This window comes from Corvus kubaryi, unplaced genomic scaffold (assembly GCF_017639235.1).
Source record: "Corvus kubaryi isolate FWS band 111438036 unplaced genomic scaffold, C.kubaryi_AGA036_p1.0 138, whole genome shotgun sequence".
NCBI classification, from domain to species: Eukaryota; Metazoa; Chordata; class Aves; order Passeriformes; family Corvidae; genus Corvus; species Corvus kubaryi.
In genome coordinates, this window is record NW_024580672.1 from 11,704,441 (window position 1) to 11,720,390 (window position 15,950).

The 15,950-nt window shown below is 45.3% G+C and overlaps 1 protein-coding gene across 1 annotated transcript in view; it reads left to right on the top strand.

The window, feature by feature from the left end:
• The first annotated feature begins 17 nt into the window (after positions 1–17).
• The window catches only part of NEURL1 (neuralized E3 ubiquitin protein ligase 1), a 145,221-nt gene continuing 129,288 nt past the window's right edge, over positions 18–15,950 (top strand). Inside the window, exon 1 of the mRNA XM_042019246.1 lies at positions 18–227. Coding sequence (XP_041875180.1) covers positions 143–227 — 85 coding nt within the window. The 5' untranslated portion in view covers positions 18–142. The remainder of the gene's footprint in view (positions 228–15,950) is intronic.

Below are 15,950 nucleotides of genomic sequence, written 5' to 3' on the forward strand. Positions count from 1 at the left end.
AGCGGGGCGGGGGGCCCGGCGGGCGGGACCGCGGCTCTCGGCGCCCTCGGAGCCGGCGCTGCCCTCCGCCCTCGCCGCCACAGCCCCCAGGGACACAGACCTTGCGCGGCGCCGTCCGGCCCGGCCCGGCTCGGATGCCGCCATGGGGAGCCGCTTCTCCAGCATCCCCGCGCTGCCCCGCGGCGGCCAGGGCCGCCTGCACCGCGCTCGCCACCACCGCCTCAAAGGTACGGCTCGGTCGGCACCCCCGGCACCCTGAGCGCCCCCGGCATTCCCAGCACCCTGAGCATCTCCGTCAGGACGGGCACGCGCGGTATCCCGGGGCACCTGAAGCACCGATGCAGCCCGGAGCGGGATGGGTGTCTGGACGCCCCGGGATGAGATGGGAACCCAGGCAGGACACAAATCCCGGGCACCGCAGGGACCCTAGTTTGGGATTAGATCCCTAGGTACACAGAGCACCCTGAGTACCCCACGCCGGGCAGGCATCCCGGACGCCGTGGGGCTGGCTGGGCTCCCATGGGTAGGATGGCTCCATGCCTGCCACCCCGAGCCCTCTCGCGGTGTGAGCCCCCCCTGCCCTGCTCGCAGCACTGTCGCTTCTTCCCCGGCAGTGTCCCAGGGGTGGCTGATGAGCGCACGGATCTTTCCGGGGAGAGGTACCCTAGGAAAGCAAAGGACAACAATTCGGGGGAGTAAGACCACCAAGAGTCCCCGAGTGCTTACTGGTGAATGAAGGCTTTGCTTTGGTGTCTCTTCTGAGTGCTCCATGAATGTGTGTGTGCATAGGACTGTCAGTCCTGTTTGGAGGAGGGCAGGGAGTATTTGGGGTTCCTTGTGCAGCTTGTATGGCTATTCTGTTCCTCCTAAGGGTACCACTCCTTTTCTGAACTCCTGGCGACCTGTTGGGACCAAATGGGATGGGGGTGACTTCTGTAATGTGGACAGGAGAGCCTGCCAAAGGTCTCCTCTATCTCTGCTCTTTTTTATCCCCTTTTGCTGTAAGTTGGGAGGGTGGTAGCAGAAAATAGCCCATCGTTGATGAAAGCAATTTTCTTGGGCACACACTGTGTGTGTTCAGCACTACCTGGGTGCCTCTTCTCTAAGGTCATTTTCACAGCCAAAGGCTGTGGATGATGGGGCTAGAGGATGTCAAACATCTCTCTGTAAGCAGGGAATGAGGGAAGGTGCTGCTCCAACAGCCATTTCAGATTATAACTTGTTGCAGCTTCCTCTCTGTGTTCCAGAATTTGCAGCCACCAGCGTGGAAAATAGGGATGCTGCTGTTCACCCTCATTTTTGCAGGCTTTTGGATACTTCTTTGGCATGGGCTAGAGGAGTGGAAATGGTTAATGATGAGCTGGGCAGCTGGTTGTTATACTGAAGGATTTTCTGATACTTGCATTATTCTTCTGTTGAATCTCTCTGCTCCCTTCATCTGTACTTGGGTTATTTGGAGCAGTTGTATGAACTGAGGGTGGTTTTATCATGGCTGTTTCAATGGTCATGCAACGAGATGTTAGAAATGCTCATCGCTCTGTCGTGGACAAAGTCAGTGAGAAACTCAGCCCAAGCAATGGCTGTGCTTCAAATTAGGCTTGAAAGGAGGAGGATGCTGCATCCTAAACAGTGAGCCATCATCCTCTATCAGTACAAACATGAAGGCACACGCAGTGCTGTAGTTGTTGGTATGGAATTGTAAACTGCCGGGGAGGATTTGTCTCTTTAAGAATCATGCTGTCAGCTGGAAGTCTTTCTGGAGAAACCTTAAGCAGAGAAGAATTTATAAGCTGAAGCCCGAAGAGACACTGCCACTTAATCCATTAACACTGGCTTATGTGAGATTTAGAGGATGCTCTGTATGAATTACCTGATTTTGGGGGGGGGTGGGGGTGGGGGAGCAGTGAATTGTGTGTTAATGGCATTTTGTTTCTATACTTCTTCGTTTAATTTCCATTTTAATTAAATTTCTACCTGTGCTGAGGCAGCAAGCAGAAATATTCTGAAGATTGTAATGTAACAGAGCATTGAAATAATTTTTATTTGGAATAAAGAGTGAACGAGGCATTGTTGTAAAAACTAGGCAACTGCCAGGGACAATATGTGCCTTTTCTGTCTTTTTTGAAACCATACTGCCTCAGGTCCTACATTTAAATGCAGAATAAACAAGTCTGATTGCATTTGACAGGTTTCTGTAAAATGGACTCAAGGCATAGCAGTGAAAGTATGAATGTCACACAGTTTTGTTACATATCTGCCATTTAACATTTTGTAAAGTGTATTTTAGTTGAAGGTCCCCAGTTGTTCTTCCTTCAGTGTCTGGCTTAGTGTTAGGGATACTGAACTTTTACAAGTTGGTCACCATCTAATACTTTCTTACTCTGTGACCACCTCTTCCTGACCTGGTGCTGGGGGTGATTAGGGCTCATTTTTGCTTAAGAAGAAGCTATGATTGCATTGTTTCCCAAGGTGGTCTGTGGACTTTGAATTCAGTCCCTGTACCTTAGGAGTTCATCTCTGCTAAGTAAGAAGTAAGACCTCTGCACATGGTAGAGCTGTTGCCCATTTGTGCTGAAAATTTTTATGCCTTTCTGTTAGTCCTGCTAAAAATGGTCACCTTTAGTTACATAAATCTTCTGAAGACCATGTGATACTTTTGGTGGTGTTGAAGGCATAACACAGAAATCTCATGAAGACTGACATGGCTGGCAGAATATTTGCTTTGCTTTAGATGGTCGTGCAAGAGGAGGAAAGAACCCGACTTGATTCTCAGGCTTCGGCTGCAGTTTTAAAACCAGGTAACTGCAATAGGCAGGTCTTTATGAAGTAAAGCTGGGACCCCTGGCTGATGATTTTAGACTTGCTTTTGAGTAAGGTAATACTTTAAAATCTGTTATGTCCAGCCCTTTATAAAAGCACTTCACATAACTGTTCACTAGGAACCACTAGACTTGAGGACTTTGGAATTACCTATTCCAAACCTGTGTGTCATATCTGGATTATGAATCCAGATTTTGGTGCCATAGTTGTGCCTATAGGCTTTGGCTGTTTTGGAGACAGTGAAAACTGAACTCCTCCAGGACTGCAGGTGATCTGATGCCGTGGTCCTGATATGGCTGTTAACCTTGAGGTCCTGGCCAGTGATGGAAGGAGGTTTTCACTTGGTGATATCGTGATGGGGAGGTTGAGGTGAGATTATTTTCAGAATTCCTGTGAGTATTTCCCTTCCCATAACCCAGATGTAGTTTGTCGGGGGTGACAGAAGGTGATCCTTTGTGTACTTTCATAATGCTGAGCAAAAGATTATGATTATCTGGTAACAATCTCCTTAAGGATGCAGCCAGATAAACTCCAGGAAATTTTTGCTGTCCACCCTCTCTGAAATATGGTTTGTGATAACTATCAAACAAGGTGTGTATGGCTGTTTGGAGGGGAGCCAAGTGGGAAAACTCCAGCTGTATTTAATCTCCTGAATTCTGAGATGAAAAAGATCAGCCTTCTCATCAGTGGCTCTGTGTACTATTTATTTACTTGTGTTGGGGCAGTCTGGCTTGAACTGTTCCATCCAAGGAGACTTCTATTATTTCTCAAGAGATGCATCCTCAGTTCAACCTGTCTCCCTGCCCCAAGGTTCTTCCAAGATAGTCTATTCAATTTCCTCTCTTAACTATTTTTTCTAATCCTGTTGTAGCTCATTAACTTCCCCTCCTTGCCTAGTGTTACATCTTTCCGATCTCTAGCTTTTGCATTCCTTCGTTAGGTACTGCTCAACCTTGCTGGAAGTGTTTAACTCTTCCTACTGAGATGTGTGGGCTGTGTGCCCTGTTTGGGCTGTGGTGTAGTTCCCAGATGTGCTGGTCTAGGATACTAGAAATGAAGTTTTTGTAGTCCTTGGGTTAGAAGTGAGACGCAGGACTTGTCTGCCATCTCCTGTGCTCCATGGAGATGCAGCTCTTTATCCTTACTTGTCTCTGTGTCCTCAGCTTCAAGAAGGCTTAGCCATTGCTGTAGACAGCAGATCAATATTACATTGTAAAAGCTAAGAAGTATTACTGTCTTCTCTCTTAAGTCCTCTCCTCCAGCCTCCTACTCAGGTTTGGTGCTCCTTCCTGAGCCCCCTGTTGCCTTGAAAGGTAGATTTCCATGGTGAGTGGCAGCAAGCAGGATTTCTTCCTGTTGATTTTCTCCTAGGTCAATGCACCTATGATATTTATGCAAAAGAACGCATGCGCAGTATTACAGAAACAGCCCCACTGCCAGGGATCCTCTTTTCAGCAGTGGCTGATTACTCATGGGTTATTCTTTTTTATTTGTATAACAGCAGCATCCGGAGGCTCCCATCAAGATCTTAGTCATGTTGTGCTGGGTGCTCCCATGGTTGCCTGTACTTATTGCTCATTCATCCAGATAGCTTTTACTCATGGGTCTGGGTGATGTCTGTAGGATGATCTGGGGTTTGTACCTTCAGAGTATCACATGAAGCAGACTGGCACCTCAACAGAACAGTTCTTAGTCTGTTCTTTTGCTGGGACACCTGCAGAGTCAGCAGTGGTTTGCTGGAAGGTGTTACCACCTCTCTGGCTGCAGCCCCCAGATTGGCAGCCTGTTGTGCAGCACCTGACCAAGAAGGCAGAGGCTTTCCTGCTTTCCCTGGCCCACGGAGGGTACCAGTGAGGATTACACAGTCTTTGCCTGCATTTTTGCAGTTGCTGTTCCAAACATTATATCCCACTGACACATAAACATGTCAGACTTTTCTCCCATTTCACTGGTGCTTTATGAGCTTCTGAAATACACGTGGAAGATAGATAGTAATCTGGCTGGTGCAGGCATTTCAATAATTGTATGTTGTTGAAAGACTGTCCTGCTGCCAGCTCCATTTTGTGCACTCACTAGATGAAACTAAGGGGGGAGTAAAAGGTTATCAGCAACAGATGGTCATAGGGGTTAGAAGTTGGGGTGCATTACAAGCATTTTTAGGCATCACAAGCAGTGCACTGGGGGGATACCAACAGTGATACTGTGAGATAACCTCAGCTCCCATCGCTGTCATAATTGGTTCTTCTTTGAAGCATTATTTTACTTTCTTCCAGCCTTACAGGGTCAGAAGTTTCATCATTCAAGGCTTGGAAGGATGCCTCCTGCTTCCTGCCCTTCTGCTTTTACTCTGTCCTGGGTATGCTTGTCTCCCTCTGACCTGTCAGTGTGTCTGGGTTGTAGGTATAAAGTTTTTCCTGCCTGAGGCTCTCAGGTTTATATGACCTTCTCCCAAGCACTAGATTTTTTCCCGAGCTACTGAACTTTGATTTATTGCATTTAAACTGCCTAAATTGCTCAGTGTTCCAAACACAGCAATTTATTGATCTTACTTTTCCTTTCCCATTGTCTGTTTCATAAGGTGATGAAGCCTGTTGGTGGAGCAGGTACTGCTGCAGGTTTTCACAAATTTCCCAGGAAATCATGTGGTTTCTTGCCCATGGGTGATTCTCTCTATTTCTCAAGCGCAAGAAAGGCTACTTTTGAAAACCAATAGGAACCAAGACATCAGTTGGATGATTGAGCTAAAAATATTATTAATGCCAGGCTCAGTAGTAATTTAAAAAAGCAAATTAAATACTAGAAATTATAAGGGAAGCCAAACAGAGGAAAATAGGCACCATTAATAGATTGCTGTGTAAATGTGTATACTATGTGTAGTTCTGGTTCTTCCCCTTCCAAAATCTCAGGAAAGATACAGAAAAACTGGAAGAGATTCAGAGGCAACGAGGATGGTCATAAGCGTGGATTAATTTCATATAAGGAATGATTGAATAAACTAGGACTCTTGTCTCTGGAAAAAGAGACAACTAGGATGGAAATGACAGGCAAGTAAAGAAGAGGCAGAGCTCAACTCTTCACTGTCTCTTTTAGTACAAGAATTAGGAGGATATCAAATGAACAAAATGTGACTGTAGCCATCTGCAGTAGGTAGTTGCTCAGTAGAACTCATTATTGATGGATGCTATGGATGCTAAAATGGGTTCAATTTTAAGGGAGATTGGAGGAAGTCATGAAAGAAGAATCCTTTGAAGTTTGTGACAGACAAAAACCACACATTTCCCCTTCTCATTTTGACTTCCAAAGAGTGTCTTCCTAAGGCTACCTGTGTTTAGCTGATAAGGACAGTGCTGAAATGAGAACTTAAAACTTCAATGAAAAGTGCAGCTGGGTTTTTCAGACATTGCAGTGGTAGATGGAGGGATAGAGCCTGCTCTGCTGTTGGCTGGTCTCTAGCTAGATCCGTCCTCCTTATCATGAGTATCCCTGCCCGGTTGTTTACAGAGTGGTTCATTGCCATGTCAGTGTCAAGTCACACACAGAACATCCAGGCTTTATTTGGGAGGTGGAAGAGATTGTAACTGGGTCCCTGTACCTTTCTTGGGTGTGACTGTGTCTCCGGCACACTGTGATTTTGACAAATACAGTTGCTTTTCCATTTGTGGGCTCTTTTTGAGTAAGAGAAAGCAGGTTCTCTCTGCTTACAGTGACCTCCCAATGGCAGAAGCCTAAGTAGCTCCCGCTTCCTTTGGTTTCCTAGACTGTTGAAATAGCAGGTTTTAGGGATATTCCCATATCTGGGAAGATTTCTAATACAGGGGCTTGCAAGATTTCCGATTTGGCAGCTGTTCTTACCTACTGCTGCTAGGATAATTGCAGGAACCAGCTACTTCAGTGTGGCTGAAATTGTTGCCTGTGGCAAGTACGTAAGTACATGTTGTTTTACTTACAGTGTGGCTTTTACTTCATGGTGGCTACTTATTTCAAGCTGGGGATCCACACGTGCTCTGACTTGGTCTGCCTTGAAATTTTAGGACATCTGAGTAATCCAGCTCTGAGCTGTCTCAAGGAGTGGGATCCACAACACTTACATGTCAGGATTGTCTCCATCTAGACATGGTTGATCTAAGATTAACCTTAATCACAGCAGTGTGCAGGTGCTCAGTGCTGTGCTGTGAACTGCCAAATCTCAAAGTAGTTTCTCACTTTAATCACAGCACCGTGCAGGTGCTCACTTTTGTGCCTCAAATACCAAAATAGTTTTGGGGATGAGAGTTGAATTTTAACTGAAAGTTAGGGTCTAACAGTGGTTAAAGCTTCTCCTGTGAGTGCGTGGTATCCATGAGTCTGGGCTACCTTTTAGCCTGGCTAACCAGGGCATTGCTAAGCTGAGTGGCTGGAGAGGAGGGCAGACACTTGGATACTTACCCATACTAAGATCTGGGCTGATGCAAAACTGTGGTTAAAATTGAGGTGGGGATAGGTTTTCATCTCCATTTGTTCATGGGGAGCTCGAGATGGTGCTAGGTCATGTTTGCACTTTTGGTTATTTGGCCTTTCAAGTACAGGATTAAAATAGGATTTTGTTTTAAAATTATAGGGCAGAGGATGCCATGATGGTCTTATGTTTATACAATCCTCCATTAGTCCACCTCAGTTCAACATTTTGCTGGGGCACAGAGAAGGAATCTCAGCTCTCAGAAAACTGTCAGGTTAAACTGTAGGGCTGTTTCATGCAAAATTTTGAAAAGTAAATATTAATAGTTCTTTTCCAGCCTCAGAGATAAAATGCCATGGAAGGTTTTTTAGTTTCAAAAACTCCACTTCATGTAAACTTTTTTTTTAAAAAAAAACCCCAATAATAACATTTTAATAAAAATTAATTCTAAAGTACAGACATTGCTTGTGGAGTCTCCCTCCTCTATTGTTCCTTTGTATTAAGTGTTTGAGTTTCACACTGATAACACTGACACTTCCAGATGTTCCTGCATGGGTGAAGGCAGGGATTCCCGATTGACTTAATCTCATAATTTTTATGGTATGACCACAACACTTCCTATGTCTAGCACCAGGGCTTGGGAAGCAGTGACTGGGGTGCTGTGTAACTAACTGCTGCCACTGTCAATAGCTAGAAGTGGGTTAGCAAAGAGAGAGCCTGGAGCCTTCTGAAGAGACAAAGGACAGATAAGGCAAGCAGATATAGACACAGAACTTATTTACCATTCAGGTTCCGTATTTTCATCAGAAGGTTAGTTCAAATCTTCTCCTTAGGGGGTATCTCTTTAATATAGCATTAATTGTATTGGTATTACTCATGATTTCTTTGATTTGGGTAACTGGTGCCATTGTGTTTCTAAATATCTATCTATCTTGCAAGATCATTTCTGTCTGTGATGAATGCCTATTTTTTATACTTAACAAGTATTTACTAGGCAGGAAGGGAAGCGATGGTTTCCCATAGAAATATTGAGTCATAGAAGACAGGACACAAGTAACTGTAAATGTTGCAAACAGAATCTGTGTCTTACGTGAGTGAGTGAGTCACTTCAATAGATGTGACAGAAAATGGAAAAGAGAAAATGTTCCTCACTAATTGATTATGTTCATCAAATACAGAAAGAGGAGAAGTAGTTGAAATGTACTTTCTTTATTAAAAAATGCAGTAAAAGCATAATGAAGAACCTGGGTTACCTCTGATGTTAGTACCGGATTTCTGCATTCCTACTCCCATTTCTGTATATCATTCAGTGTTTCTGTTTTAATGGTATGACCCCTCAACAATCACATCCTTAACAAGCATGAGATAAAATAAAGGTGCAAAAAGTTCTCCCTCATTAAAACCATGAATACTTTTTTTTTAATAAGGTTTAGAGTTGAGATGCTAGGAGATAAGCACTGACAGCTGAGAGTTTTGCTCCTCTGCTTGAAATCTTCCTTGCATTAGTTGTGGAAGAAAGTTCTTAACCATCTGCTGGGTGGAGATCATCTGGTGCTCTGTGCATTTCCTCTGGATAGTTGTTCTCAGGCCCTACAGGTTGTGTACTGGAGGGCTTAGCAGAGAGGTTAAAAGTAGCTTAAGGTTTCAAGCAGAGAAGTCGTGCTGGTGGGACCTGTAGCAGTGAATGCAGTGAGCTCTGGTTGCTCCTGCCCACACAAAGTGTTTTTGGTGGCTGAGCAGACACTGTCAGTCTCCTGTTGTCAGTCCAACATGAAGCCCAGGAGGAGAAATTACAGATTGATGGGTGGGAGCAGTGACTGAGGGTGAACTCCCAATTTGGCAATGTTAATGCTACATCCATTATTAATAACCCCACTGCAAAAGAAAAAATGCTTTGCTGCAAATGAAGCTGTGACACGGGGAAGTAGCAGGCAAAATTAAAATTTTATACTTGCCGTGGTCTTACAATAAAGGTTTTGTGATACACATCCAGCAATGCTGCTATAAATAGTCTCGTTATCTAATCTTCCAGCTCCTCATATGACAGAAGATTACAAGTAAGAAAACAGTTTGGTGTAGCTTTTAGCTGTTTTCCCACTGCTTCCCTTGCTCCTGCTGGAGCATTATTACTGTGTCCCTTGTAATTCATATGGAGACAGCATTATTCAGAAGTACAGAATGTCACTAGGAGGAGGAGAGTTCAGAGAAAACCCAGAAGATTTATGACATAGTTTAGATAAGGCCATGGAGGAACTGACATGAGGGAAGTAATGACAATTCGCAGTCTAGCAGCATTTCTGAGGGAGTGCTGAGAACTTCTTCATGCCAACTTCATCGGGTCAGATACAGAGCAAAGCATGCTTTACTAAGGTGTTCTACATGCTTGATTGCAGAGGGAACCCTTTTGCTAATAAATAATCCAGACACACCGAGCTCTGTCCACATGGGTCTAGGACCTGATCCAAAACCAACAGAAAGTCCTTAGAAAATTTCACAGAGGCACAGCTAGCACAGAGAAAGCCTCTTTTTTCCTTTTGATCTTATTTCTCATGGGAGAAGGAGGAGCTGGTTGGTAGGCAGGGAGGTTCCTTTCCTCCCCTCTCTGTGCCTTGCCAGTAATGCAAATCCTCATTTCTGACCTTTCCTTGGAGATCCCCCTGGCCTGTTTCACATGGGGTATCTGAAGCCAGCGAGGAGCGCTGGGTCCTGGGAAAAGCTCCCCTGGAGCAGGGGCAGCTAAAAAGGACCTTCTGCAGACTGTGTGTGTGGACACAAATAACCCTTTCCACAGAGGACTGAAGATCACTTTCTGAGCTGTCACAGAGTTTTCTTATGTGGCCATAGGAGGAGGCATGAGGGAGTATGGCTGTTGTAGAGCTGGAGCCCCATGAGACTTGAACCATCCTCTTTTTGCTATATGAGAGGAGTTAGGAAGACTGGGTGTTTGTTCACACCCCAGCACAGCTCACTGGCTGCAGGGTGTCTTCCCTACCACGTGGCTTGGAGGAAGCTCTCCACCAGCACCCTGCTGGCACATGTCCAGCCACGTCAGTGGAGCATGGTGGTGGGTACACGTGTTCTACAGCCATGGCCAACTGCAGAAATCTTCTGTGCCATTATCACACCTTCTCATGGAGGAGCTAAAGCAATGATAAAACTTGAGGAACTGAACCTCACCACAGCTGTTGCAGGGAGGGAAGAAAGAGCTTGTGTCATCCCCTCATCCTGAAATAGGCTGACCTGGAGCCTGATACTGCTAGGAAATTCTTTACCAGTCCAGATGCTGGTATTCCATCTTAAATTCCCAGACATAAGCAATTACGAGCGCTGGCAGGTGAAATGCTCTCTGGACATGGGCTTTCTTGTGCTGTAGCCTGTTCAGCAGGAAGGAGTTACCTTCCTGTGGTTAGATTCTGTAGGCAGATCAAATTTCCTGTTGGAACAGAGGGTTTATATATAGTAAAATGCTCCCAGGTGTGCTTTTTAGTAGTGCTTCTGGGCTAAAGCAAGGATTTATTAATAAGAGGCACCCAAACCATATTACACACTGCAGCAGAGCTGGAACAGGGTGCTTTTGCTCTGATTCAGGGAGCTGATTGAATTCAGTGACAGGTGCCAAGTATTTATGTCCTTGCCTAAGTTTATCTTGTAAATTTGAAAGTGTTAAAAGCAAGAGTTATTTTTTGAATAAACATATTAAATAGTGATGCAGAGTTCCATCTGGGTGTTGGTGGGATGGTATTTTATTGTTACATGTCGTTGACCAAAATGTACTGCTTAGACCATCAGAACAGAAAACTTTGGGGGTAATGCGTTGCTCTAGATTTGCATCAGAATACTGGAGCTCAAAGAGCCCAGTGGCTTTGCTTGTGACATTGCTTAGTATCATGGAGAACACAGTCAAATTATATTTATTGTATATGTACAATAAATATAATACCTTGTCACACAATTGTAATACTTCCTGTAAAGTTCCTGACAGTTGTCCGTGTTTCTACATTAATGTGTTTGTGTGCAGGGGGGCTATTTGAATTTTATGTTTTTTATTATAGTGACAAATGTCCAAACTCTAGAGAAGCTGTTAATTGCCTTGGAAACCATTGCCACCCCACCTCTTGGTTGCTCACTCTCCCTCCTACCAGTAGTCTTTTGAGCTTCTATATTTAATTTATTCTGTAACATCACCTAAAATAGCCCCTGGCCTTTATTTTTGTTTATAGCTAGTAACTTATAGTTTAAAATTATTTCTAGTTTATTATCATCTCCTTAATGAGTATTTTACCATTTTATTTAGGGTAAACCAAGTAATTATTATTTAGCTGTATAATTTTTCCATGGGCCATCTTGAAGCCCTTGAATGGTGACTCTTTACAGATGAACCAAGACTCAGGGTGAGGATGAACAGCTGACCCATAAACTCCAGGCAAGTTGTCGCATTTCCAGTGCCTCTGAGCCATCTTGTGCCTCAAAAATTAATGCTACTTACAAATTGCCTTCTGCTGTGCTCCATCAAATGCTAAGATGCTGTAATTATTTATGACAGTTAAAATCTCCTGATGCATTCAAATAAAAGCCAAACATATAGGGAAAACATGTCCTGTGGAGGAAGGTTGCAGCATGAAAGATGGCTTGTTTTGATTGCAGGTCACATTGAGGGGCAAGCTAGAAATACATGTAAGAGATGGAGACCTAGATGTGGTAGATTTTTAGGGGAAACTCCATTGCTGCTGTCATTGGACTATTTTCAGGTGTTTGGATGAGTGAATGACCCAAATATAGTTTAAGCCTGTGACTATTCCATTTTAATAGCAATGCAAATACAGTAGGTGAACGCTAAGAGCGCTGCATCTAATTTAGCAGTGTTGCTTTAGCAACATTGTGCAAGATGCAAATAGTCTCCTTGGTAACACTTCCTAAGTGTCATTAGATAAGCCATGGTTATAAACACGGAAGCAGATCAGAAGGAGAGACATGCTCTTGTGCTGTGCCTTTTTATATCCCCAGACATCACGATTAGCAGGATGGCAAGAGGAGAGAGGAAAGCTGTTCTGGGGCTTGTAGCGCTTGTGAGCATTTGTATGTTGTGCTTTGGAAAACCACACCGAAGGTGATGGGGTTTTCTGACTTGGTTTAAATAAAAACCTTTAAATAAAGGTTTTAAATAAAGGGAGGTGGTTGTTCCTGCCCTGCCTGGTTGTCACAGACATACATTTAGTGTTCTCATTCCTCTTCAGCAGATGCAGACTGCAGATGTTAACACTTCTTCCCTCTAATGGTTGGGAAGGGAAAAGGAAAGGAGACCCCAGAGCTCAATGTGAGTGTGACTCTCCCGTGTTCACCCTGGAAGGAATGTGGATGTTGAGGTGGTGGTGGAGGATCTGCTTCTGGGCTGGGATTAAGTACAGGATCTGCTCCCCTTCTGCTGATCGTGCCCTGTTCCACTGTCATTGCCAGTGGATTACCTCTTCAGAACTAGATTTGGCTTTCTCTGTTGAATTCCAAAGACCCTTTCCTAGGGATCAGCAACAGAGTAGAGATGAAAGTGAGAAGTAAGGTTAATTAGTGCTCAAAACCAGGGCAGCTGTTTCTGCTGTTGGCATTGCCATATAGAAAAGAGTAATGAATTAAGGCAGAATCCCACTGGTCAATGCCTGAGGAATTCATCCAAGGAGTGTGAGTGCCTGATGATGTCAACTGGAGCACATGAAAGACATGTGGAAGGAGCCAAGTCCACAAGAGCATCAAAACAGGTTTATTCTGGTTTGGGATGAAAGTCTGAAAGAGCAGATGGTTTATTTTATCATGAGCTTGACCCTGTGTTGGTAGAGGCAGACAACTGGTGGACCTTTGCATTTTTTTGGAAATCCTTTGAACCAAAGCTAAGCCAGACCCTTTCAGCAATACCCCTCCTGATCCGTAACCTTCAGGTCCATACACGAATCCATTGACTGGAGACTGGCCAGTCCAATATCCTCTTTTCATTTCAGTGGTGTGTAGCACTTTGCAATTTAGATACATGGCAGAAGACCTACTGCAATTTTCCCCATTCTAATAGAAAAAGGAATTAAAATATCAATAGTCTCTTTTTACAAGGAAAACTCAGAATAAGAAAAAAGAAAACAACCATTCCCCACAGCCTTTTTTTGCTCCCTAATCCTCTTGGAATTTATCCATCTTTGTATCACTCATATCTCATGGTCTCTGTTGTAAAAGTCAATGCTGATTAATGAGACCTTGGCCCTCTGTGTAGCTGAGTAACAATCCCAGGTTTGTTTGTGAGATGGGTGGCCTTCCATCTCCCCAGGGGATGGCACTGGGGCTGTTAGCCTTGTGTGTGACAAGCTGCAGGAGGCAAAGTCTGAAACACCTCTCCACCTCTGGAGTGTCGAAAGATGCAGGTGAAGCTCTCCTAAGATGGGTGAGAGAAATGTTTCCTAAACCTTTTAGAGATTAAAATGGAATTTCTGGGGTCCGCTTACTGAACTGCCTGCATCCCATGGATGTAGGCATCCACGGATGAATCCCATCCCATTTCATCCCATCCCATGCCATCCCATCCCCGTGCTGTGCTCCTGAGACCCAAGTGGAAGGCACTTGTGAGTTTTCTGCTTTGAGAAGGAAACATTGGAGTCACTGGACCACAGGATGCCATTCCAGTCCTAAGGCAAAACATTGCTGCTTTCCCTGTGTAGCATAACAGGCTTCATGCACTGGATCATGGGACTGATGTGAAGGTGAAGTTTGATTCTGCATCCAAATTGTTCTGCAGCAGAGGATTTGAGTAGCTGTTCCTCACCACCATGGTCTGTGGCTTAGTAGAACATGAGAATTTGGACAAATGACTCTGCTAAGTAAGTGGTAGCTCAGCCCTCAACCTGCCCTTCTCTCTGCTGTATGCAGAATGGAGCATTTCTCCCCAGGACAGCCAAGTTACTGTATTTCTGCCGCATGTCATTTGGAGTCCTTAACCATTTGTAAGGCATAGTGTTTTAAACCAGTTTGAGATAGGAAAATTATTTCTGTTGCAGAGAGAAGGGTTGTAGCTCATGCTTCCTGGTGAGAATCAAAAGGCAGGAGGGCTAGGTTTTTTCTGCATGCCCTCTCATGGCACTTCAGGGTCTCCAAGTAAAAATGTGGGGGGGGGGCAAGGACAGACCTAAAGCCTCTCCTTGTCGTTGCATAACTCACGTGTCTCTGTGGCTCTTCACTGAGCTCTGTTTTTGCAAAACCAAACATTAAGCTATCTGTGATGATTTAGACCTGATTCCAACTTGGTCTAGCTGGAGGGCTGGGTGGCGTTTTGTACCCAAAACCACCATAAAATGCAGAGCACCATCTGGGACATTAGCACTTTCTCGTTGGTCACAGCCCAGGGTGGAGTTCAGCTGAGACCCAGTTTCCATGACAGGTAGGACCACAGCAGCTCATCCAGGTGTGTGCAGTCCTTTTTCACCTGTGGGGCTCTCAGCTGGGTACACTGGCCCTGCCCATCCCCTGCGTGGTTGCTGCAGCCACACTGCAGCCTTGCTGTGAGCCAGCTCAGGCATTTCTGCCCTTGCACTGCAGTCTCATCCTGAACAGCACCTCTGCACGACGCTGGCTCCTTGCCCATTCGGCAGAAGGAGCGATGCTTTTGTATTCCCTGCCCTGCCCTTTTGTATTCCCTGCAGCACCTGGGTTTTCCTTGGAGATCTCCCACTCACACATGGAGCCTGCCTCTCTTCCTGGGGCTGATGGAGCACAGAGCCCGATTGTGAGGCTGTGAGCCAGAAATCCCCAGTCTCACCTCGCGCACCTGAGACCAGAGGGCTCGCGCCATTGTACAATTGCAAACTCCCTCAAATCAGTGTTTCAATACAAGCAAGGCAGTTCTGGCTTTTCTGAGACTTTGTGGGGGTTTTTTTTGTTCATAGTGGGAATCAGGAGTTCCACACCTAGTTGTGGCTTCCTAACCCTCAAGGAAATCCCTTCTTTTCTCTCTTGATCAATTGATGCTGTGGTTTTGCCATGCAGCCTTGGTTAGAGGTGGAGGAGCAGTGTGGGGCCACACTGTGGCTCTGACAAGGGACGCTCAGTCCCGTTGGGGCAGTGACAGACATTGCTCCCCAGCTCCTCACCCACACTGCTCCTGTCCCCTGTGCCCTGGCTGCCCTGTATCTGCCAGCCAGGCTCCTCCAGGCAGCCACAGAGGGCCAGACATGCCCCTCGCCCACCTCCTGGCAATGGGGGTGGTCTGTAGATGAGGACTGAAGTGTGTCCCCACAACAGGATGGCATCCCAGTGCCCAGTCCAGCCAAGAGGCTCTTCTCTCTAACCCGCCTGTCCCGATCTCCGGCTCTCGCTTTGCTGCCTGTTTCTGTGAAAACACTCCTTTTCGATTTTCTTCACAAAAAATTAGAGCAGACCACAGCCAAGAATCCTTCCCAAGTAGCTGGTACAGCCCCAGGGCAGCTCCCCCTTTGACACAGAAGTCCCTCATTCAGTATTCACCTCTGAGGACAGCTGACTTTTGGCCACTCTCTGCTTGCTCAGAAAGGCGTGTTCTCTGTTGCTTGTTGGGCGCTTCCTCTGCAGCTGGGAGCTGCTTTCACAGCATGCAGTGACCTGCCCTGTCTTGGACTGTCACCCTTCTCTGTTATTTTTATATTTTTAGTGGCCTTTCTTGTGCAATAACATGAATTATCTTTTCTTTTTT